Raw genomic sequence first — 24,089 nt, forward strand, 5'->3', positions numbered from 1 at the left:
GAAAGAGAGGAAGGAAGGGTATACGGGAGGGGATAGAGAGGGGAAAGGAGAAAATGATATCATTATACTGTAGTCTCAAAAATAAGTAAAAAAAGTAATTTTAAAAAGTGAAGGTAGACAGAAAATTCTCCACAAGACACGTTTGTTTCTATATCCTTTAACTAGAGTTTGTGAATTCCCGTTCAGCCCGGCCAACAGAGCGCACGCCGGCTTTCCCTATCTCCTGGTCCTGTATTGAGGTGTACAGTACAGATTTCTCCCCACTCCCCACCTCCTTGCTACTGTTGGCTAAGCAACACAGCACGGCTGTTTACATAGCATTGATGTTGTATCAGGCTTAAGCAATTTAGAGATGATTTGGAGTTGATGAGAAAAATCGCACGGCCCCCGCATGGCCGTGGCATCATTTCAATAAGGAACTTAAGCATCCTGGCTGTTAGGGGCCAAGAGGGCTCCTGTAACTAAGCTGATGGTGCCCACAGAAGCCTGTACCAACCAGCAGCACGTCTGCATCGCATCACTAGCTAGCTTGTCTCTCGCCGTGAGAAGTCGTGTTCTGAAAGGGATGACATTGTCTTATGAAACTTGTGTTGCAGGAAATTCAAATGAAAAGAACAGCTATTGAAGCATTTAATGAAACCATAAAAATATTTGAAGAGCAGTGCCAAACCCAGGAGCGGTACAGCAAAGAATACATAGAAAAGTTTAAACGTGAAGGCAACGAGAAAGAAATTCAAAGGTAGATGAACCACGAGCACCCCCTGTACCCTTGTGACAGAAGGAACAAAAAATTGTTTAAGAACTGATGCTCCCCGTTCCTCACATTTGAGCAATTTTAAGATGGAATACCCAAAGCTTCCTAAATTTTGGGGGGAACCTTGCGTGGTGTGCCCAGATACTTAGCAATATGTTTTTCTCCTGCCTGCAGGATTATGCATAATTATGATAAGCTAAAGTCCCGCATCAGTGAGATCATTGACAGTAGGAGGCGGCTGGAGGAAGACTTGAAGAAGCAGGCGGCTGAGTACCGCGAGATCGACAAGCGCATGAACAGCATTAAGCCAGACCTCATTCAGCTGAGGAAGACAAGAGACCAATACTTGATGTAAGTGTTTGAAACAGAGCCCCAAGAGCTGACAGTGGCTGAAATCAAAGGCGAGTCCTCAACGGCCTTTCTTTTTCTGCAAACCTCTTTCAGGTGGCTCACGCAGAAAGGTGTTCGGCAGAAGAAGCTGAACGAGTGGCTGGGCAACGAAAACAACGAAGAGTGAGTAGCTACCGAGGATGGGGGCAGCCGGCCTTAGCACATCTGGCAAGCGAAAATGTGTAAACTCGGTAGCATTAGCCAGTGAAAGTTGAGCCCAGGAAGACGGGGCTGTTTTTTGTTTCATTTTGTTCTTTGTTTTCCCCATAATTGTGTAAATTGACTCTGTGTCCATAATGATGTCCCTGAGCTTCAGAAAAAAAAAAAAAATCCCCAAATATTTTTGGAACAATGAGAGAAAAACAATTATGTTTAGTTTCGTTTGAAGGTGAAGTATATGTTTGGTTTGAATTATTTGAGCACTGACAGTCTTCTCAGTACTGTCTGCCCAGGTACCTAAGGGCGACTGCCAACTTGAAGATGGAGATAGTAATAACTCTGCTAGCGATCCACCCTGGGGGAGGGGTGGCGAGGAGGCTGGAAGGGGACCCTGGGGCAGGCCAGGATTCCCACCGCCTTCTCTCACTCATCTTTGCTTCTGCCTGGACAGCCAATACTCACTGGTAGAAGACGACGAGGACCTGCCCCACCACGATGAGAAGACTTGGAATGTCGGAAGCAGCAACCGCAACAAAGCCGAGAATCTATTACGAGGGAAGCGAGATGGCACTTTTCTTGTCCGGGAGAGCAGTAAGCAGGGCTGCTACGCCTGCTCTGTGGTGTAAGTAGCTCCAGAAAACTTACTCGTTATGTTTCCTTCATCTATTCATTTGAAAGATCAGGATCTGAAAGCATGTTAACCTTGGAGGATCATACTATGGTTGGTCTAGCCAGACAAATGAATCCATTAAGAACCTAACAGAGAGACACCTGTCACCAAATAGTAGGACAGCTGGGACTTGGGTTCCAATATTGGGACAAGTTAATTCCTAGATGTCTTGAGGTCTTTTCCCCCCTCATCTTAATTATAAACAGAAGTGGCCATGCCTTCCCACTGTCCCCACCCCTCTAAAAGCCAGTAGAGTTAGAATTCAAGGTTATGTTTTGTGAGAACATCACCGAAAATAGATAAAGGAATCCTTCAGGGACTGACCAAAGCAAGAAGAGAGGTAGGACCCCACTGCGGTCATGCAGAGATACACGCGGAAGGAGGCATAGTTCTGTCTTGTCGCCTAGTTTGTTTTATTTCATAATAGTTTAGGGAGTACTTTGAAAAGTAAAATTTGAAGGTTGATCTTGACGTCTGTAATCCTAGCACTCAGAGTGACTGAGACCAGCAGAGGCTGTGTATGGAGACCCTGAGTCAATCAAAAGAGCCACAAGCATCACTGGGACAAAGAAATAAATGTCCTCTTGTGTGGAAAGGCACTACTAATACCTTATATTCTATGGCCAATCACTGCTTCATGTAAGAGCTGTTCCTATAAGACAGAGATAGGGAGAACTGTGATTAGGACAGGAGAATGAGAGAACAGAATTCAGAATAAATGCCAAGGTGGGGAGCTATGATGACGTTTCCAGGAGAGCCTGGATGAGACCTGCTGATCATAGCTGGAGGAGAGCTAGAACGTAGTCTCACAGAGACAGTGCTATCCGTACCCAGGAGGTGGGAAACTGCCACCTGTCACATGCTTGCCAAATGTAACATGCAACCACGCATCTTCAAGCACTCATCTCATCTCACAGGCACCCTAACACATGTGATGCCCCTCTCTCCTTTAAACCATTTAACCATTGACCAGTCCAGTGAAGCAGGCCCAGAGGATCAGCCCTTGTGTGTGTGCCTTGACCAGTAAAAGTGGCGCTAATAGTTCACTGTGGCTTTGAGGCTTTGGCTCCCCAGGAGGGGACACAGACCCACTCACTGTGCCCTTCCCTGATGATGATGACATTGTTAAAAAATAGCCTGCAGCATTCCAGATTGTCTGAGACCAGCTCAAAAGACTCTTGTGGTTCCCTCTCCCCCCTGCAGGGTAGACGGCGAAGTCAAGCATTGCGTCATCAACAAGACTGCCACCGGCTACGGCTTTGCTGAGCCCTACAACCTGTACAGCTCGCTGAAGGAGCTGGTGCTACATTACCAACACACGTCCCTCGTGCAGCACAATGACTCCCTCAACGTCACACTAGCATACCCGGTATATGCACAACAGAGGCGATGAAGCGCGCTGCCCTCGGATCCAGTTCCTCACCTTCAAGCCACCCAAGGCCTCTGGGAAGCCAAGGGCTTCTCTCTCCAGCCCGACCTGTGAACTGAGCTGCAGAAACGAAGCCGGCTGTCTGCACGTGGGACTCGAGCTTTCTTGGACAAAAAGAAGTCGGGGGAAGACCCAGCAGCCTAAGGGCTGTTGGATGATTAGACATTTCTAACCTTGTTCTTTTTCTTTCTTTCTTTTTTTTTAATTTAAAGCCACAAACCAACACACAGAGAAAAAGAAATGCAAAAATCTCTCCGTGCAGGGACAAAGAGGCCTTTAACCATGGTGCTTGTCAATGCTTTCTGAAGCTTTACCAGCTACAAGTTGGAACTTTGGAGACCAGAAGGTAGACAGGGCTGAAGAGCCTGCGCCTGAGACCGCTTGGTCCAGCCTGGTTTAGCCTGGGTGTCGCTGGGCGTGGTGAACCCAGACACGTTGCACTGTGGGTTATTTCCTTTATAATGGACGAACGATATGGAGCAGAGAGGCGCATCTGCTCCCACGGGACACTTTGAGAGAACACCGACATGGTATGTTCGGAGGAAAAACAGAAACACCGGAAAATGTCTTGCTTAAAACTTGTGAAAGCAACCACAAAAACATGAGTGTGGACAAGGGGACTTGAAAATGACATTCAGTATATAAAATATGTATATAATATTGGGTGACTAACTATCAAATAGATGGATTTGTATCAATACCAAATAGCTTCTGTTTTGTTTCGCCGAAGGCTAAGCGTGCAGCGCTATGCAAATCTTCATTTTTGTTATGTTCTTACCAGTTTCAAATACACCTTCAGAATAAGCTTCCTTCATCCCAATTTTTTTTTTGTTGCTTGAAAATACTGTTTCTCGTTTTTGTTAATATTTGTTTTGTTATTCTTACTTTTTTTTTTTAAAAAAAAAGAAATGTACAGGATGCCAGAAAGGTAAATGGCTTAAGAATTAAAACTATGAAATATTTTACAGTTTCTCTTGTACAGAGTACTTGGCTGTTAGCCCAAGGTTAAAAAGTTCATAACAGATTTTTTTTTTTGACTAAATGTTGGGCAGGGCCTGATAAGCTTCAAAGCTGCTTTATTCAATAAAAAAGAAAAAGAAAATGATATATGATATGACAAAGTATTGCTGAGTCCAACAGTGTTGTTTTAAGACTCTTGAACTACGGTACCTGGCAATGTTTATTTCCTAGTGAATTGTGAACTTCTTGAATCTGGAGGGGAAGGTAGCCACAGGTCATCACCAGGGTGGGGGTGGGGGTAAGGTGGTGTGCACTTTTTCGGGATTCCAGAGAAGGGGGGCTGCTTGTCCCCATCTTTCCCCGTCTGGGTGCGGTAGGCATTACCCATCAACAGCGACTCCAGACCTACTGTAACTCCATGCAGTGCAGCTGGCCAGCATCTCCCTTCTCATGAAGGAAGTGCTGAGTTTGTTTGGGGGTTCCTGGAACGTGCTCTCTTTGTTGTTGTTGTTGTTGTTGTTGAACACACTGGTTTTCAAGGTTGAATCCCTGCATTTGAAAATGTGTTCTTTCTCTTTTTTAATATCGGACTAGTCACGGCAGCCGGCCACCCTTCCTTTCAGCAAAAGCATGGTCTGATAAACAATCCTTTTAGTTGGACGCTTGTTATTTTCCTGGCTCTCCGTTCACTTTAGAACGGACAGCGAGCAGACCGACCCGAGTAGATGGTCGCTGTGCTTTGTGGAAATGGCAGTTCTTCTCACCCACATCTTTGTGCATGCCGTACTTCACGGTGAGGAAGGGGAGCAGGTGGTGGCCTCCTTAGGATAAGAGTCGAGTTTCCCTACCCTGCTGTACGCGTGTGAAAGCTGGCGTGTTTGTCGGAAATTGTCATGTGCTGTGAAGAGGGGAGGCCAACCAAAGTCACGGTCACAGCCCTGGTAGACTCAAGGGCCATCTCTTCAGTTTCACGGTCCCTTTCTGTATCAGGTGCACCCACGACTTTCTCTCCCCTTTCGAGACTGAGGTGAAGGGTTTCTGTGTCTTTGAATGTTGCTGTCTTCACCTTTTGGAATTTGCAGCCTAGTGGCTGGGTGAATGGTCTGTAGAACGTATTGTTTTTCTTCCTCTGAAGCCACTGCTCATCCTCTCAAGCAGAAGTCGGTCAGCCAGACTGTGAGCCTGCAAACTTGACTCCTCTAAGCTGACTGCGCCCTTATTGCCAGACAATTGATGATGTCCCTGGGTTTACTCTGGGCTTTGCAACCTCCAGTGGCAGCATTCTGCCATGCCGCATACGACTGAACGGTCAATTGTAAGCTAGGTTTGCAGGTGGACTTTGCTTTCTTTCTTTTTTTCTTTTCCTTTTCTTTCTTTCCATAGCACATCATGTATGCTATCAAACGCAAATAACTTTCGTTTTAGTTTTAAAATGGATCTGAAATTGGCCATTTCATTACAAGTTCTGTTACCGTTTTTTTTTTTTTTTTCCCTTCAACACTCTTTGCAAGATGACTTTCAAAACCATCTCATCTCATGAACTTGGGCACAATAGATTTTCCATCGTCAGAAGGCAGAAGTCATTTGCCCTCTACAAGAGGGAGCTCTGCCACACCTGTCCTGCTGAAGGCCTTTATGATGACAGGTTAGTCATGACGCCCACCAAGTCTGTCCTTAGAGACGTTTGGTCATCACGTCTCCATGATTCCATCCAGAAGCGTTCATTGAGTGGCCCGTGAGTGTAGATGGATACAGCACTCCTGATCTGTAAGTGTGCCTACATAGTTTTTCTCCCATCCTAAAGACAGCCAGACACTAAGCTGCGGACAGGCTGAGCTAGACCATAGAAGTGGGAGGGCTGGGACCTCATGTTCCACACCAGAGCGGTCACAAACCACATGAAAAGGCAGCAAGCATATGTTTGCAACATTTGGCAACTTCACGGCCCTGGATATATGTATATATGTATATGTGCATGGACTGTGTTTCCAGTACACTTTTCAGCCACGCAGAGCCACAGTCGAGTTCAAGTGCATACCAAGCAGATGTCTAGTGCAGTTCTTGTATATGTGTATGGTCTTCTTTCCCTTTGGTGTTGCTTTGTGTTGTCTTATAAAGGTGAAACGTGTTGGCAAATGAAGCGAGACAGTCATCCTTTGACTTTTCTTTCTGTTTTTAGAAGCTATGCCCTTGGAGGGAGCGGGTCTGGGTGACTTGCTTTCCTGACGCAGCCTCGTTTTTTCAGCGTTGTCAAGTCAGTGTGTGTGTGTCTGTGCGCCGTCCTTGTGAGGAACCAATCGCTTTGTCATAGATCTGGTCTTGAACTAGTAACTTGTTTGGGAAGTCCTGCTGATGATGTTCCTTATTGGGAGACAGTTCCTGCTGGTTTTCCCAACTGTGCTTTTCGCAATGCATGATATCTGAGTCCGTTGGAAAGCGGGCTTTGCTGTGTCTGTTCGAATTTAGGGTCATTTTAAGAAAGGGGCAGTTAAAAGCACAATGCCTCACATGGGACAAGGTTCCAAAATGCCAAATTCTCCTATTTTTTACGAAAATCTATTAGTTATATAAAATAACTAGTACTGGGGGTAGGGAGGAAGTGGCTCCACTGGTCAGACGCCCCAGCTTCACACTGAACTTGTCACCATGAGATAGCATTGGCTCCCCAGGATGCTGCTATTTCAGAAAAAAAAAGCAAAACAAAACAACAAAAAAATACCCCTCATTTATACGTGTGTATTTTTTAAAGCTACACTCTGTTCAATGTTTTTACAGATCTGTTTATATGACATTGATAAAAATAAAGTTGGTCTTTTGACGAGAGGGAGGATGTGATTTTGACGAGAGGGAGTTGTAATTTTTGCCTTTACAAGGCAAGGGGGGTGGGGAGGGAGTGTGCCTCCTTGACATTTTGTTCAAGCTATAGATTCAGTGAAGCTATGTATTGTTTTAAGTTGCTTAATGCATTGTATCAGGTCCTCAAACAGAATAAAGGTTGTTTTGAAACTTAAAAGTTTCCATCTGGAATTCTAGTTCTCACCAGAGACATTTCTAAACCTCCACCCACCCATTTGTTCCTCTCGTCTAACTCAGCTTTATAAACAAAAGGTACAGATTGGTCGCTTGGGAGTGCTCAATATTATTTATGTAGCATCTTAATGCTTTTATGGTAAAATTACATATATGTCTAGGTGGTTGCATTTCAAGGCTTGTTTTTTTTTTTTTTTTTAAAAAAGTCTCATTTTCCTGCATCCTTCCTGTCCTTCACTTAATCTTAACCTTTAGCTACTAGTACCTATGGCTTTGGAAGGCTTCTTGTAGTGATAAGGTGAGCAGGCCTGCTTTTCATCCGCCTGGCTCCTGCATGGCTAGCTTTACACATGAAATAACAAACATACACATTGTATTCACTTAAACACTGCCTAGCCCCTTAGCTCTAGCCTCTTACTGGCTAATTCTCACTTCTTGATTAACCCATTCCTATTAATGTGTGTAGCACCATGAGGTGGTGGCTTACCGGGAAGATTCTAACCTGCGTCCATCTCAGAGAGGAGAGCTATGGCGTCTGTCTCACTGCCTTCTTCCCAGCATTCTGTTCTGTCTACTCCACCCATCTATGTTCTGACCTATCAGGTCAAGCAGTTTCTTTATTAATTAACTAATGAAAGCAAAACATAGAAAGAAGACCCACTACAACAGCTTCTGGTGTTGTCTTTTGTACACTGGGTAACTTAAACTGGTACAAGAACAGAATGCAGTGGTGAGACCTGAGGTTATAAATGGGGTCAAGTTACTCCCCTAATACCAGTTAGAATCGCAGTGCCTGGCCAAGAAGCAGCTCTTCCTATGAAACAACTTCCCCACTGACATTTCCTGCTTGCTGAAGCTATGGCTGCACCGCTGTGTGTGTACATACATGGGTCCCACATTTTATGTGTTGAGCACAGTGAGGCTGCTGGATAAGAAGACTTGATCTAGGAGAAAGTGTGAGAGTAAGCCACTGTCATGCCAACAATGGCCACTGCATGTTAAGCATGGCAATGGCTCTGAGGTTAATGCCCTGTCTATTTCTAGCTCTGGGACATCACAGAGCTCATTTCCTGGATCTTATACCCTCTGGTTTCCATGAGCGAGTCTCCTCCATGGCTGCAGTTTCTGCTGTATTGATTGTCTCCTACAGGTGCGAATGATAGCCTGTGTATTTGCTCTTCGATAAGGCTCTAGTCAAATTTTCCAAATATCTGCAGCCTGGTGATGCTTTTAACTCTATTTTCCCAATATAGCTTCATTTTGGTTTCTGAACCCTTTCGTCTACTGAGTGAGTCTCCTTACTTAATTCTGCCTGTCAGGAGCACTGACCTGTATTACCTAGTGTCAGGGATACATTCTGGAAAATGGAATGCCTGTATAGTTTTGTCACTGTGTGAATGGCATAGAGTGTGTTTGCATGCACCTAGCTAGCATAGCCTGTCGTACTACACCTGGGCTGTATGGCATGAACCTATGGGGCTCCTAGGGCCCAAACAGGCTACAAGAATGTGAGAGGAGATGGATGGAGCACAAGAACAAATGGTACAATCAAGACACGTGAACTTGAGCTGTCTGGGACTACTGCTGGTGTAACATAGCAAGCTTCCACAGAAAACACTTTATACTTAGGAGTGTGCTCTAAAATACATCAACTACATAAGCCAGTCCCCCAACATGTATATACGAGTTAGAAGATATTACCCCCATCCTACAGATTGGAAAAGCCTAGATATGACATGACTTACTCAAGATCTTGTAGCATGTTAGAACACATAGTGTCAAGGTCATCTCACTCAAAGCTAAGGCACCCTCCCCCCTCAGGATAGAATCTAAAGACTTCCCACGAAAAAACATGCATGGAACAGTTCAAAGAAGGGCCACTAGGAACTCTTCCTGCTAGGGAGTAAACAATGTGGTGAGTGGTAGCGAGGACGTGGTGGCCAATGACGAATGGCCTGGAATAGCATGATGTTGCTCAGAACACAGCAGCATCAGCAGAGAGAACATGGTGGCCAACAATGAATGGTTTGGAATAGCATGATGTTGCTCAGAACACAGCAGCATCAGCAGAGAGAACATGGTGGCCAACAATGAATGGCCTGGAATAGCATGATGTTGCTCAGAACACAGCAGCATCAGCAGAGAGAACGTGGTGGCCAATGACAAATGGCCTGGAATAGCATGATGTTGCTCAGAACACAGCAGCATCAGCAGAGAGAACATGGTGGCCAACAATGAATAGCCTGGAATAGCATGATGTTGCTCAGAACACAGCAGCATCAGTAGAGAGAACGTGGTGGCTAACAATGAATGGCCTGGAATAACATGATGCTACTCGGAGCACATCAGCATTAGCTGGTACTTGGCTGAAATCCCAGCTCCCAGACTTCATCCCTCACTTGGTGACTCCAGAGCAGAGCTGTCACTCTGTTCCAACAAACTCTGCAGACTCTCTCCATGGAAACAAAGGCTACTTTATGTCACCTCTTCAGAGCACTCCTGGTACTTTGCTCAAAACAGACATTAATGAGTACTAGAAATGTTACTTCATGATACAGTGGGTGCTAGTGGTACGGACTCCACAGGGAAAGGGATCTAATTTGCAGTGGGGGTCTTACTGTTGCCTCTAACCAGCTATGGGAACCTAGCCAACTCATGTACCTATCCAGGCCTCCAGCTCCTTCCCTGTGAAAGCCAAGTCTGAATTTGGGACTCTTTTTAGGATATAGAGAGGGAATTTGGTGAACTGAGAGAAGCATCTCCATCCCCCAACACTCCCGTGACAATCTGACTACAGTTAGAGCCCACAAGCATGGCCGGTGACTACAGGGCTGTGGTCGGTCTGAATGTAATGTTTGTCAGTCCTTGGCAGTGTTGGCAAGATGGCCGAAGTGTTGCAGACCTGGAGCCTGGGAGTCTTGCTGACATCTTAAAAGCTGTCCTTTAAGTAAACCCAAACTGGCAACTGAGATCTTTCTACACAGCGTGTATAGAAGAATATTTCAAAATGACTTTCGAACACCTCCTGATGACAAGAGGCCTACCAAATCCTCTAGGCCAGTGGTTCTCACCCTTCCTAATGCTGTGGCCCTTTAAATCAGTTCCTCATGTTGTGGTGATCCCCAAGCATAAAATTATTTTCATTGCTACTTCATATCTGTAATTTTGCTACTGTTGTGAATTCTAATGTAAACATCTGTGTTTTCTGATAATATTAGGAGACCACTGAAAAAGGGTTGCTTGACTCCCAAAAGGTCATGAGACACAGGTTGAGCACCACTGCCCTGGGTTCTCAGTGGCTAACAGCAGTCTTTTAAGACGTGATTGCTGAGCCCATGTTTTTTTTTTTTTTAACAAACAAAAAAAGACTTTTCTTAACCAGTTTCTGAAACCATCTCTAGAAATAAGAATCTTGAGATGCATTTAGCATAAATAGATATAATAGATTCTTTCCTATCCAAAGTTCAGGTTATCTTCTCCAAAGGTCCCACTTTGTAGCCTGTAGCTGGGTTTTGCTGTCATAAATCAGCTCAACAGAAAACCGCTGAGTTGCTTTCAAAAGGGGGACAAGAGGATAAATGAGTAGCCACCAACACATGCTTGCTTATCTGCATTTGGCTCTCCAGAAGGAAAGGGAGAGATTCTCTTCTCTCTTCAGTACTCAATCACAAAGGCCTGAGTGTGGCCGCAGGCTCAACTTGCTGTTAAGTAAAAAAATTCCAAGCTCTACCAGCCTTGACACATGTCCAGATCTGGTCCGTAACATAAGGACAGGACACTGAACCTCCAGGACCGCCACTCACCACGTTAAGGACAGAGTGCCATGAGAGCTCCATCCATCACCAGGACGGCTCATTAAAATTGCCACGGTGACTGGAAAATACACCGTCCGTTGTCTGACTAGCCCACTGGAACCAATTTATTTATAGAGCTTTCATCTCAGAGCGCACTGATTTACTGTCCGGGCTTTTGCCAACCAAAATATATGGAGAACTTTATCACCATGGAAAAGAGGTACTGGTCATTTTCTCTCGTGTTTGCTGTCATCTACAGAGACGCCCTGTGCCGCATGCCTTGCACTGAGTTGCTAAGGGCTGTGGATCCCCCCCATCCCCAGCCCCCCAGCACAACTTTAAGAGTCTGACAGTGCTTGTTATCCATTCAACAGAACTTCACTGAGAGGTCTCCATCCAACGATGACGAAGGAAAATGGCTGCCTTCAAAGAGGTCCTTGGTCTACTGGAGGCAAACTACAACGCCTGTCCTCTCTTGTTTGAGATTGATAATTAGTAGTGAAGCATTTGCTTCCAGGTGACCAAGGGAGAGTTAAGCTTTACAGAGCAGGGCACACTACAAATGTCACGCAGTGGAGGACTGGGCCCACACACAGACTCCTCATGGTAGTTTCTCCCAGCCTGTACCTGTTGAGACACTTGGTGTTCTACTTCTCCCATTGCCCTTAGGTAATGCCAAGGGTTTCAAGTCCTGAAGGTTCCCTTCTCTCTTCACATATGAGCAATACCCTAGTTGGTGGGACTCTTTTAGAAGGCTGTGGAACCCTTATGAGGATGAGCCTTTTGGAGGAAGTTGGGGCCCTGGGGAGTGGACCCTGAGATTTTTATAGCCAGGTCCCATTTCCAGCCCACTCTCTGCTTCATGCTTACAGATGTAATGTGACCAGCTGCCTCATGATCCTGCGGCCGTGACTTCATGCCATGACCTACTGCATCCCATCAAACGCTAAAGCTCTTCTTCAGCCTCCCCTTGTCAATTATTTGGTCACTACAACAAGAAACCCAGCTAAGACAGTGAACTCACTCCTAGAAGCAAAGGCCTGCATCTGTGGTTCCCATGTTACAGGGAGTTCAGATGGCTGACATCACACAGTTCAGCTCCAGGCTGGCTACTGTCCTCCCTGCCCAGGGACAGTGGCCAGGCCTTGCCTGGCTCTTTTGCCTTGGCATAATAGAAACGAGCTGCATTCGATGGCTCATGTTCCTTTTATTCCAGATGAGAACTCCTCACCCTTGCTGTGCAATAGACTCACCCAAGTACCGCTTTTACAGAACACACCTGACTTCTCAGTATCTGGGCCAAGATGCCACACAGAATGCACCGAGCTCATGACTGGCATCTCAATAACGTTTGTCAACAAATATGCACCCTGGTCCTATTTGCCTATCTAATAGAATTGTATTCCCCAGGAATATATCTCCTACTTTCTACTTACTGTTACTCTTAGCATAGGGATGAATATGTGGTGGATGATGAAAAATGTATTTGTTTGACTTTTAAACTATATGCATTATATAAAATATTTACGATTCCTTACACCTATATCTAATATTATTTTGTTTTTATTGGATCTTGGGCATGCTCTCTTGTATTTCTCATAAGCAACACACTAAAAATCACTGATCTGTGCATGGGTGATTGTCTATTAATTATTCTGAAAAATATATTTAATTATTAAATACAAGTATACCAGAAAAAATTTTTAAAAAAGCATAACACACAATAGACACAAAACAAATAAAGGGATAGGGGAAAGTTATTGATAACAAAAAAATTTATATTGGGAAAATTCCAATAACTGAAGGGAAAGGCAGCCTTCTATCAGCCAAGAAAAAGAAAAAAAAAAAGACCATGCAATAGCATAATAGCTTAATGCTCCCATAGAAGGACCTTGCTAGCACATCAGGAGATAAACACTTCCCATCCCCTGAGGAGTCTGTCACAAGTCTCTGTAAATGATAGTGTTCCTTGCATAATATTCTTTAATTTTTTTTTCAGAAAATTTCCCCATATGATGCTTTCTTATCCAACCTGTAGATCAAAACCAAGTACGGGTCTAGAAAGCATTGAGGGCTAGGCTCAAAAACCTGCATGACGGTCATCCTGTCCCTTTCCCAGGACTCTTTTGGGCCACATTTCTCAGGCCTCACCCTGCCTGAGAAAGCCATTTTACAAAGGATACAGAAAGAAAGGGCGGCAAAATTAGGGCCAGCTGCTTGAATGCTGTACTCTCACGGGCCAAAGGCTCAGTGGGAAATGGCATGGCTGCTTGATAGTAGCTTCGTGGCGTACATAAAGAACGGGTGGTGCTACTTTCCTTGACGCTGTGAAGTCTAGACTCTGTACTCCCTGCTAGACATCAACTCGGCCTGGTGCCCAACCTCATGTGGCACTATAGTTCATTGTTCTCCCTGGGCTGAATTATTTATACTTCCTTTGAAGGATGACAGAACTAGCGCTCAAACCCAGGGTCGAGAAAGAGAGGATCGTTCTGTAAATTCTGTTAAGCTAGAGAACCTTGCCTAAAGAGTGCCCATTGAAGCCCTACCCACAGGACTCTTTTGAGGAGCCTGGATCAACTTTGTCTCTGGCTATCACCAATCCCTGGGTACACATGACGTGGAGAAACAAGTATAGATTCACCTAGCTCTGGCAAACGTCCTATTCTTGGCTGGGCTACCATTGAGGAAGGTAATCGAAACCTAAGGTTCTATGGCCACCTCATCCCTTCCTTGTTCCTGTTTTCACACATTGTCTGACCAACATGAGTTTATGCTGTGGCACTTCAGGAGAAAGGGTTTAATTGGCTCACAGTTCCAGGTTAAAGTCCATTATCAGGGATGTATCACAGTGGCGGGGACTTGAGAGTCCTATCATACTTCAGCCACAGTAAAGGGCAGAGAGCAATGGATTGATGAATCCATACCTGAGATTAGCTTACTTTCTCCACTCCTGCGCAATCCAGGATTCCCCTATTCAGAGGATGTTGCACCCACAGTAGAAGGGTTTTCCCAATAATCAAGACAATAACCCATTGACATGCCCAGAGGGCAACCAAGTCTAGACAAATCCTTATAGAGACTTGCTTTGCAGATAGATAATTCTAGACTGTTAATTTGATGGTTAAAACTAACCACCACAGGGTGTGAGGACCACACAGGGGACCCTGGAATTCCTACCCTACTGCTCCCCACGTTGCCTGTGAACTTCTGCCACTGTTTGGTCAGGAGGCACGTGTCTCAGGTAACCTCGTCACTGCTGGTGCACCAGTGCCAGGGGCTCTTGTTAGTAGCTTGCTAATTAGCATCGATGACCATCATCATATAATTGGGGGTACACCATTTTCATTGTAGGGGTAGGTAAACAGTGAATGGCCCCCATCAACTGTTGTCTCTACCACAACTCTTTCAGGGACCACAAGGACACTGAGTTTGATTTTTTTTCATAGTATATTCTTTGCCCAAACCATTAGTGATAGTCAAAGAGGCTACAGGTGAGCTACTGTGGGGCCTGGATAAAAACAAAACAGAAACGCTATAATAAATCAACACCCTAGATGAATCTTCAAGAGAAAACCACCTCTAAGGCCACCCCAAAACAGTGGCAGAGAAACCCAATATATCAAATGCACAAATTTCAATAAAAAAGAGTAAGAGAATGAAAGAATAAGGTAGTATAGTTCTACTAAAAGAACACAATAGTTCTCTAGAAATGGGTCCCAAAGAAATTAATATGGGGGAGATATATGACAGATTATTATGATTATTAAAAAAGTTCAATAAGGTGAGAACATACAAACAGTTCACTGAAATAATGTTGATACAGAATAAACCAAGTAGAGTTTGAGAAGAACCTTACAGAAAATAAGCATTTGAAAACTAACTCAATAAATCAATTAATTAATCAAAATCTTCAACAATGGACTAGATTAAATGGAGAAAAATCTGAACTCAAATCTAGGTCTTTTTATTATAACTCAATCAGATTGAAAAAAGAAACAAATAAATAAGTAAATAAATAATAAATAAATGAAATAAAGAGAAGTTAAAAAAAATGGGAGCATTCAAGGCTTTCAAGGGACCACTTAGTGAATAACTACCTGCATTTAAATACCCAAAGATAACTAGAAAAAAGTTAATAAGCACAGAAAACCTAGTCAGGGTAGTAGAAAACTTCTTCAGTCTTGAAAATATATAATCATATGCTGGTGGCTTATCGAACTACAAATAGACATGTTCAGAAAAGATCCTCACTTCAGCATATTATAGTCAGACTGCTAAAGTAAAAAGAAAGATTCTAGAATCTTACAATGTACCAAGACCCATTTTAAGGTTAACCCCATTATACTAATAGCAGGCTTCTTAGAAGAAACCCTAAAGGCCCAGAGGAAATGGAATTATGTATTCCAAGTTCTGAAGCAAAGTGACTGCCAGTCGAGATGCTATACCCAGCAAGAAAGGCTGTCCTTCAGAGGGATGGTGAATAAAATCCTTCTGAGACAAGCAAACACAAAAGATGCTTCAGAGAGCCCTACATTCAAGAGTAAAATAAAAACCCCAGTCACCAGTAAAGGACGCGAAAGTATAAATCCCCACTAGGACAGTGCGTACCTAAGAAGTAAAAAAGCCGAGCATAACTATTAAACCAAGGAGATGAGCAAGAGAGAAAGAATAAAAATATCTGAAACAGCCAAATGAGAATGGACAAAATGACATCTTTAGTTATCAGTGATGAACGTGAACACAAATGAACAAATTCTCCAATTCAAAGAGCCTGGGTTATTTCTCTGAACCTGGGTCACCTCACTTAATATAATGTTTTCCAGTTTCATCCATTTTCCTGCAAATTTCACTGTTCTTTTTCTGCATCTTCTCTGATCAGAATGGAACAAAAACTAGAGGTCACCAATGAGAGAAAAATGTTAGAGCAATTACACGGATATGTAAAGATTAAATAAGATGTTTTCCTGTAAACAGTGAGTCATAAAAACAATCAAAAGAGAAATTCAATTAAAAAAATTTTTAAATGGCAATATAACATGCTCCAGTATAACATGGGATATAGCAAAATCAGCATTGGGAGGCACGGTTAGATCAATAGGTACCTGGGTTAACATAAATAAGCAGAATTCAAGTAAATGATCTAACAGTGCGCATTAAGAATCTTCAAAAAGCAGGGATAGATAGACTGATCTCAAAACTAGAAATAACAATCAAAGCAAAAATAAGTGAACTAGGGATAGATCAATGTCTCAGTGACTAAAGGTACTTTACGGGGAAAGTCTGATGACCTAAGTTCAATCCCTGAGACCTAGGTAAAGGTAGGAGAGAACGGATGTCACAGAGCTGTCCTCTGCCCTCCACACACATTGTGGCATGCATGGGCCCCTCCCTGCCACACACAGATCATCCACCCTGTATGCACACAGAAAAATAATTTTGGAAAAAACTTAAAAGAAATAAATGAAATATACACAGAAGATAAATTAGGTTCTTGTATAAAAGTAAAGATCAACAAAACTTCAGCTAGACTAACGAAGGAGGGGAATAGACAACCCCAAAAAATGAAATCAGAGATGGAAAAAGGAAACGTTTTCATTAGTGCCACGCAACCTCAAAGAAGCATTAGGATTATGAAAAAACTCTATGTTAACAGATTGGAAAACTTTGGGAAAGTATCAGTTTCTGGATACATATGCTCGAGCAAAATATCAAAACCTGAGGGCATTTAAAACAACTGAATGGACCAATAGCCAGTAACAGGTAATGAGACAAAATCAGTAGTAAAATATCTCCCAATAGAAGCCCAGGACTGCATGACGGCTCCACTGCCGACTTCACCCTTCCAAATCATTCCAAAGGACAGAAAGGCAAGGAGCTATCTGCAATACCAGCATTGCTCTATTGTCAAAATGGACAACAGCAAAGAAAATCACAGACTTATTCCTAATGCATATAGATACAAACATTCTCACCAACTTACTAGAAAATGGAATTCAGTACCTCAAGAAGATCTCTTACTGTGATCAGGTTGAATCCATCTCAAGGATGGCTTCATGTACTAAAATCATTAAAGATAATATATCACATCAAGATAATGAAGGATAAAATAATCATATGATCAGCTGGCAAGGATCCCAGAAATAAATTTACACTTCTACAGACAATTGGTTTTCAGCAAAGGCATCAAGAACATATGTCTCGGAAAGAACAGCCTCTTTAATAAATGGTGCTAAGAAAACTTAATATCTCCATGCAGAGGACTGAAACTTGATCTCGTGTCTGTTACTCAATAGAGGAATGAACTCAAGCAAGATCAAAGACCTAACCATGAGAGCTGGAGCTGAAATGAGCTGAAGAACAAGTCCAATGATTCTCTGGATAGAGCCCCGTACGATTAGTTACAAGCAACAACTGACAAGAAAGATTTGCATCAAACTAAAATGTTTCTATATAGAAAATGGAACAAAAAAGAAATACCAGGAGATACTCTACAAAATCTGTAGAAAATATTTACCAACTATTCATCTGGCAGAGGGTTAATAGCCATAATATTTAAGAAACTTAAACTACTTAAAAGAATTCCACCAAAAATCTAAATCCAATTTAAACATGGGAAAATGATCCCTTGCTCAAAACAAAGAATATAATTTGTCACCTGGAAGTATGTGAAAAAAACGTTCAGCATCTTTAGTCGGAAGGGAAATGCAAATTGAAACTCCAATCAAATACCGGCTAGCTCCAGGTAGAGCAACTATCATCCAAACAAACTGGCTGGGGATACAGATGAATGGCAGAGTGTTTATCTCATGTGTGAAGTTCTGGTTCAATCTCTGGTGCATGCACACATATGTGCAAGCACACAGACATATACACACAAATACACACATACACACCACACCCTGTTAGTGAGAATGTAGGGGAAAAGGAAGTCTATACTTATGGTGGGAATGCAAATTATCATAGCTACTAAAAAGGACCATATGGAGGTTAAAAAAAGAAGCCAACACCTATCCCAAAATACCTAGGGTTGAACCTCACTAAAGGTGGAAGACTCTATACAATGGCAACTTTAAAACACTGCAGAAAGAAATTGGAGACTTTAGAGGTAAAAAAGACCCCCAGCCCCCACTCATGAATCAGACGAACCAACACTGTAAAAAGAGCTACATGACTAAAACAATCTACAGATTCAATTATTCTCCATCAATGATTCTCTTCACAGAGCTAGACAAACTCTCCCTAAACCCTGGTGGGAGTGCAAAGGCCCCGAATAGCTAAAGGAATCCTGAATAGAAAGATCAAGGCTGGAGATGATCACAACACTGAATTTCAAATTATACTGCAGAGCCATAGTCATGAAACCAGCATGGCACTGGCACAGAAAACACACATAACCAGTGGAATGGGTTAGAAAACAAAGATATAAATCACACAGATAGAACCACTTGACTTTCTGCTAAGAAGCCAGAGTCATACATTAGAGAAACAATAACATCTTCAACAAACGAAACTGGGGAAACATGGAAAATGAGACTAGATTCCCTTTTACTTTGGACAAAAATCAGTTTAAAATGGATCAAGGTCTTAATATAGACATGAAACCTTGAAATTGATAGAGGAAATCAGAGAAAATACTTTCAGACAGAGCAAGAACTTTGTGAAATGGTCTCTAATAGCCTAGAAATTCATAGCAAGAATCAACAAATAACGTCAAATTCAAAGCCTTCTGCACAGTAAAGGGAGTAGGAATGGGGCGGCAGCCTACAGAACAAGAGGAAGTCTTGGCCAGCTATACATCAAACAGAGGCTTCATACGCAGAGTAAAGAAAAAAATTAAACATACTTAACTCGTCTAATTAATAAATAAGAACAAATGAATTGGATAGAAACATCTTAAATAAGGTACAAATGACCTATTAATACATGAAAAATATTCAGAATTCCTAGCAACAGGGAACTGCAAATGAAAAAAACACTGAGATTTCAGCTTACCCCAGCAGAGTGGTCACCATTAAGATAGCAAACGACAACAATGCTGCCAAAGATGCAGGAGAGATGGATCCTTATACATTGCTAGTGGGGAGGCAATGAATGCAGCCTCTATGGAAATCAGTATGGGGGAGCTTAAGAAACTAGAAATTAACTATCATATGATACAGCTATATACCTCTTGTGGGTATACACCTGAAGGCCTTAAGTCAGAATATGGTAGAGATATCTTCTCGTCTATTTACTGTGGCACTGTTCACAATTGCCAACATTTTAAATCAGCCTATACATCTATCGACAGATGAATAGATAAAAAAGTTTTACTAGGTTGTATAAAAGAATGAAATTAGATCACTTGACAGAAAATGAATAGTTTGGAGGTCATAGTGTTAAGCAAAATAAGCTTGAATTTTAAAATCTCAATTGTAAAATATATGTACATATATTTAAATATATATAAAATATATAAAATATATAAAATAAGGCATTATTAGAAGAAAAGGGAGTAGGATATGAGGGATGAATATTAATAAATTACAATGACATACATGAATAAAATGTTATGATTGCACCCATTACTTTGCAAGCTAATTTAAAATGTAATTTAATCAAACTAAAAATAGAGCTTCAACATGATCCATTATGACGCATTTATCCAATTTCTGGAGATTATAAATGTATGTACAAACACACACATACACACACCAAAGAAATACTCATGCTTAGTGCAGCATATTCACAATTACTAAGGCATGGACTCAACCTAGGATTTTATCAACAGATGAGCGGGTCAAATAAATGTGCTGTGTGTGTATGATACNTCCATACATGAGGCAACTAAATGCTGTCATTTAAACCAAAATGGATAGAATTGGTAACTGTTATGTTAAATGAAATAAGCCAGACACAGAAAGGCAAGGACCACATGTTCTGTCTTGTGTGAAAGCTAAAAAAAAAAAATGTTTACTAGAGAATGGAAAGGGGAAAGCAAAGTATAAAGGGGATATGGAATTTGATATAGCATATATTCATGTCTGAAAACATCATACTGAGCCCCATTAATTAGTAGAAATATGCATTAACAAAAATCTTAGAAAAGTAAAATAGAGAAAAAAAACCAAAAAAGTTAGCTATATAGTAGATAAATGGAAGACCTTGGGTATAGATTGAAGACACTGTGTGCATGCACACTCTAAGTTCCAGAACAGCAGAGCAGGCAAAGAGGCACTAATGAAACAAGTCTGAGGTGAGAAAGGACTTAGCTGTCATACACCAAGGGCCACAAGAAGAATAAAGTCCAAAGGCAGAGTCTCAGCGTGAGAATACAATGTGTGTTTAGCTTTCTCAAGGCTGTGGGTCCAACAGAAGGAAGACAAGGGAGACAGCAGAAGAGCTTTAGTTTGTTTGGTTCCTTTTCTAGGGTTCAAACTTATGCATTTCATATGTAACCAGGAAATAACAATAGTGGAGCAGAATGTTTTGAGTAAAATATTAACACTACTGAGTATTTAAGTGCTTAATGTGATTTAATATTTTAAGTATTGAAAATATTTTAAAAATGAATCTGGTAAAAACTTTTCATCATATCTTAGGTTTCCATCACAGCATAGGTTAGGGATTATGCCAACAGCCATACAACACGCCAGCAGCTAAGTCACATCTGAAGGAAAGAGAATCATAAGACATATAATGCCCACAAATGATCACTCAAGACATATACTGTCTACAAATGATAACTCTTTACCGTCTCTGAAAAAAACTTACTCAAGATAAATAATCCTCCAGCCAAATCAAGGGAAAATCAAGAGTGTGAGGAAATTCTGATGGGATACCCAGAACCAAGCAGTCAGCTTTGAGCACGCATGAGCAACACTCAGTGAACCCAACAGACTGTATTTATGTACACGCAGCAATAATTTAGAAAGAGGTTATAAACTTGAGAGGGGGTAGGCAGGAAAGGAGTTGGGGAGGGGGGAGGAAGGGCTGTAAGTGATACAAATATAGAACTCACCAACTTCTGAAGGAAATTTTAATTAAAAACTAGTGGCTAAAAGGCAGTGGAGTTAATATCTGAATAATTGCTAACATTTCTGATAATGAAAAGTGACAGTTGATTGCTTGAGAGTATATGTAATAGTCAGATGAATTTAAAGGTCCTAATCATTCTCCTAATTCTGAAGGTTAGGGAAGATAATGAATAGTCGTGAGTCTGTGTTAATAAGTATGAGCAAGTATGCTTACAGAACTTGCCTTTAACAATATTAGACCATTTCTTAAATTTCATGAATAAGCCTCTAAAGTAAATCAGAAGATATCAATAAAAATTAGAAAGCTGTTTTACCCTTTGCAGCCGGAGGGATAGCTCACTATTTAAAAAACATGTACTTCTCTTCCAGGTGAATCAAGTTACATACCCAGCACCCATGTCGGGGGAGGGGGCTGACAACTGCCTGGAACTCCAGCTCCATGGGATCCTATGCCCTCTTCTGAACTCTGCAGTCAACTATTCATTTATACATACATACATGCTTCCACATGGAAATACATATATATATATATATATTACAGAATATTAACAACAATAAAATACAGAGATCTGCACTAATACCTGTTTATTGATATAAATATGATCATAATATTCATATTTTCATAATTTGATTTGCTGTTTGTATGGAAACAGATACATGGGAATGCATATGAGGGGATACATATATGTGTGAATGTGTGTTTGAATTCTTGAGGAATCATCTAACTTATTTTGTAAGATAAGGTCTCTTACGTGGCCTGGAATCTCTGGTTAGACTAGTCTGGCAAGACTAGGGTGGCCCAAGGCTCAATTTGTTTTACCTCCCCAAGGCTGTAGTTGTGCTCTTGGCTTTTTTATATGGGTTCTGAGGATGGAAGTCGGGTCCTCCTGCTTGTGTGACAAGCACTATTCTACCTGAGCCGTTGCTCAGCCCTGATTTGCTTTACACAGAAACTACCTGATTCCATTTTGCTAAACAAGTAGGCACCCATCTATTTTCCTACAAAAACATATTCATGAAATGTAGCTTTCTATGCAAAAACTTTTACAAGGCTACCTGTTTAATAGCATTATGCAAAGACTGAAGCATGACATGTGGTGTGCGTTTCTTCACGCTCACAGGTGGCTGCTTCCACAGCCCTCTAGGCAACTGGAGGGTAAGTTTTCAAGAGTGCATAGCACATTTAGCCGCCAGGTTACTTCCTGACACTGTAACTCTGTCCTGCCTCGGCGGCTTCTCTTCATTCCTCTGTGGGAGGGCAATTCTCAGAGGTCTTTAACAAAACACAAGTACTTTGGAACTTGCCACAGTTTAAGAGGTTTGGTTCAGACGGGGGCAATGTTGAAATCGCCACTCTAGCTAAAAGTCATGGTTTATAAAGTTTTGACCTTCTTGTCTCATGGGATTCTTTCATTTCTGCTGGGAGAGAAAAAAAATCTTATAATGATTTTTTGTTCAAAAATCCATGTAAAGGGATTTAAAAAAATCAAACTATGTTATTTACACATGAAACAAATTTGCTTCAAAGGAAACAATTTCTGAAGGATCCTGTTGTGATATACTTTGAGAAAGGACGATTCCATTTGAGAGACGGAGCAACTGATTCTCAGGTTAAGCAGATATTTCTATGGCAGGTAAAGATGGCAATAAAAATAGTGGTAGTCACCCCTTGTTCACATTGTCAAACACTTACTATGGATCAAACATGGTGCTTTGTATGTGTTATATTGTTGAATTTCATTGCCAACTTGCAAATAAGGAATCTGAGCACCAAGGAGATTGTGCAAGGAAGGGCTCAAGGACACAGAGTTAGTCTATGATGGGCGAAAGACTCAGGCTGTTTAATGCTAAAGCCATAACTCAACTGCAGGACCCTGAGCTGTCCCTCACTATACAAGTTTCCCCAGCTATTGCCACCTGTTAGGGAGTGGGGACCTGCAAAAACCTTGCCTCTAAAGACAAGAACTCAGGACAAGCTGTGGACTGTGCTGGTACACCCCCTCTCCTACACTTCCATCTCTTAAGCAGTCCCTCTGACCCCATTCCTTTTTATTCTGTTTCTATCCTTGCCTCTCCAGCTTTCAAAGTCGGGTCCATTAATCCTCAGCCTTTCTAAAATTCTGCTTTCAGTCTACAATGTGGCTTCAATATCAGTTGGTAAGAGAAAGCCTGCCTGCAAGGGACTTCCATACTCAATATCTTGATGGAAACACAAGGCCATCCAAGACTCAGGCTCTTTTTCTCCTTTGCTTCCCATGTGGGACTTTTAGCTACATTTTTGATTGTCTCCTGCCTACAAGATGAGCCTGCTCCACCCAAGCCAGCACATTCACATGGAAGGAAGGAAGTGGGAAGAGCAGCAATGGCAGTGAGCCCTCCTTGCACACACCCCTTTTCTGTGGAAAAGGGGAATTTCTCACGTCACCTCCTCCTGCCAATGACTTCTAATATGCAGTGTCCGGGACCACGTAAGATAGACAGTGTGGCCAGGAGTTGCCAGGAAAGACAACTTTTTCCCTTAAAGGAAAAACAAACACACTATAGTTAGAGGTAGTCAGGGAGAAGTTACCCTTAGGATGGCTGTCGAGTCCGTGCCATTCCATTATTGGAGCATCTTGTAGGCTCCTTGGCATCCCCAAATAAAAGCACAGTAGTGAGAACAGAGGGGACCATGGTGATCACACCATGTTCTGAGTGCCTTGTTGGCACTATACAAACCCCTGTAGTATATCTCACGCATTAAGTATGAAATCCCCACTGCCGACCTACAAGCAGGGCTCTTCTCTGACACCTTTTGATAAAATCTTGATTGAAACAGAACTACATTCAGATTTGATCATATTTCATTCCGGTGTAAAGCAACACTGCAAGCCAGAGGGAGTTG

At 42.1% G+C, this 24,089-nt stretch overlaps 1 protein-coding gene across 3 annotated transcripts in view; it reads left to right on the top strand.

Moving 5' to 3' along the window:
- Pik3r1 (phosphoinositide-3-kinase regulatory subunit 1) overlaps positions 1 to 4,507 on the top strand; it is an 82,614-nt gene extending 78,107 nt beyond the window's left edge. For all 3 annotated transcript variants that reach the window (XM_050160351.1, XM_050160354.1, XM_050160353.1), the window contains 5 exons: positions 597 to 739; positions 929 to 1,105; positions 1,199 to 1,267; positions 1,755 to 1,925; positions 3,177 to 4,507. In XM_050160351.1, the coding sequence (XP_050016308.1) occupies positions 597 to 739; positions 929 to 1,105; positions 1,199 to 1,267; positions 1,755 to 1,925; positions 3,177 to 3,366 (750 nt within the window). In that variant the 3' untranslated portion in view covers positions 3,367 to 4,507. The remainder of the gene's footprint in view (positions 1 to 596; positions 740 to 928; positions 1,106 to 1,198; positions 1,268 to 1,754; positions 1,926 to 3,176) is intronic.
- The last annotated feature ends 19,582 nt before the right edge of the window (positions 4,508 to 24,089 follow it).

The sequence above is a fragment of the Alexandromys fortis genome, unplaced genomic scaffold, assembly GCF_014885135.2.
Source record: "Alexandromys fortis isolate MF-2015 unplaced genomic scaffold, M_Fortis_MF-2015_v1.1 scaffold_76, whole genome shotgun sequence".
NCBI classification, from domain to species: Eukaryota; Metazoa; Chordata; class Mammalia; order Rodentia; family Cricetidae; genus Alexandromys; species Alexandromys fortis.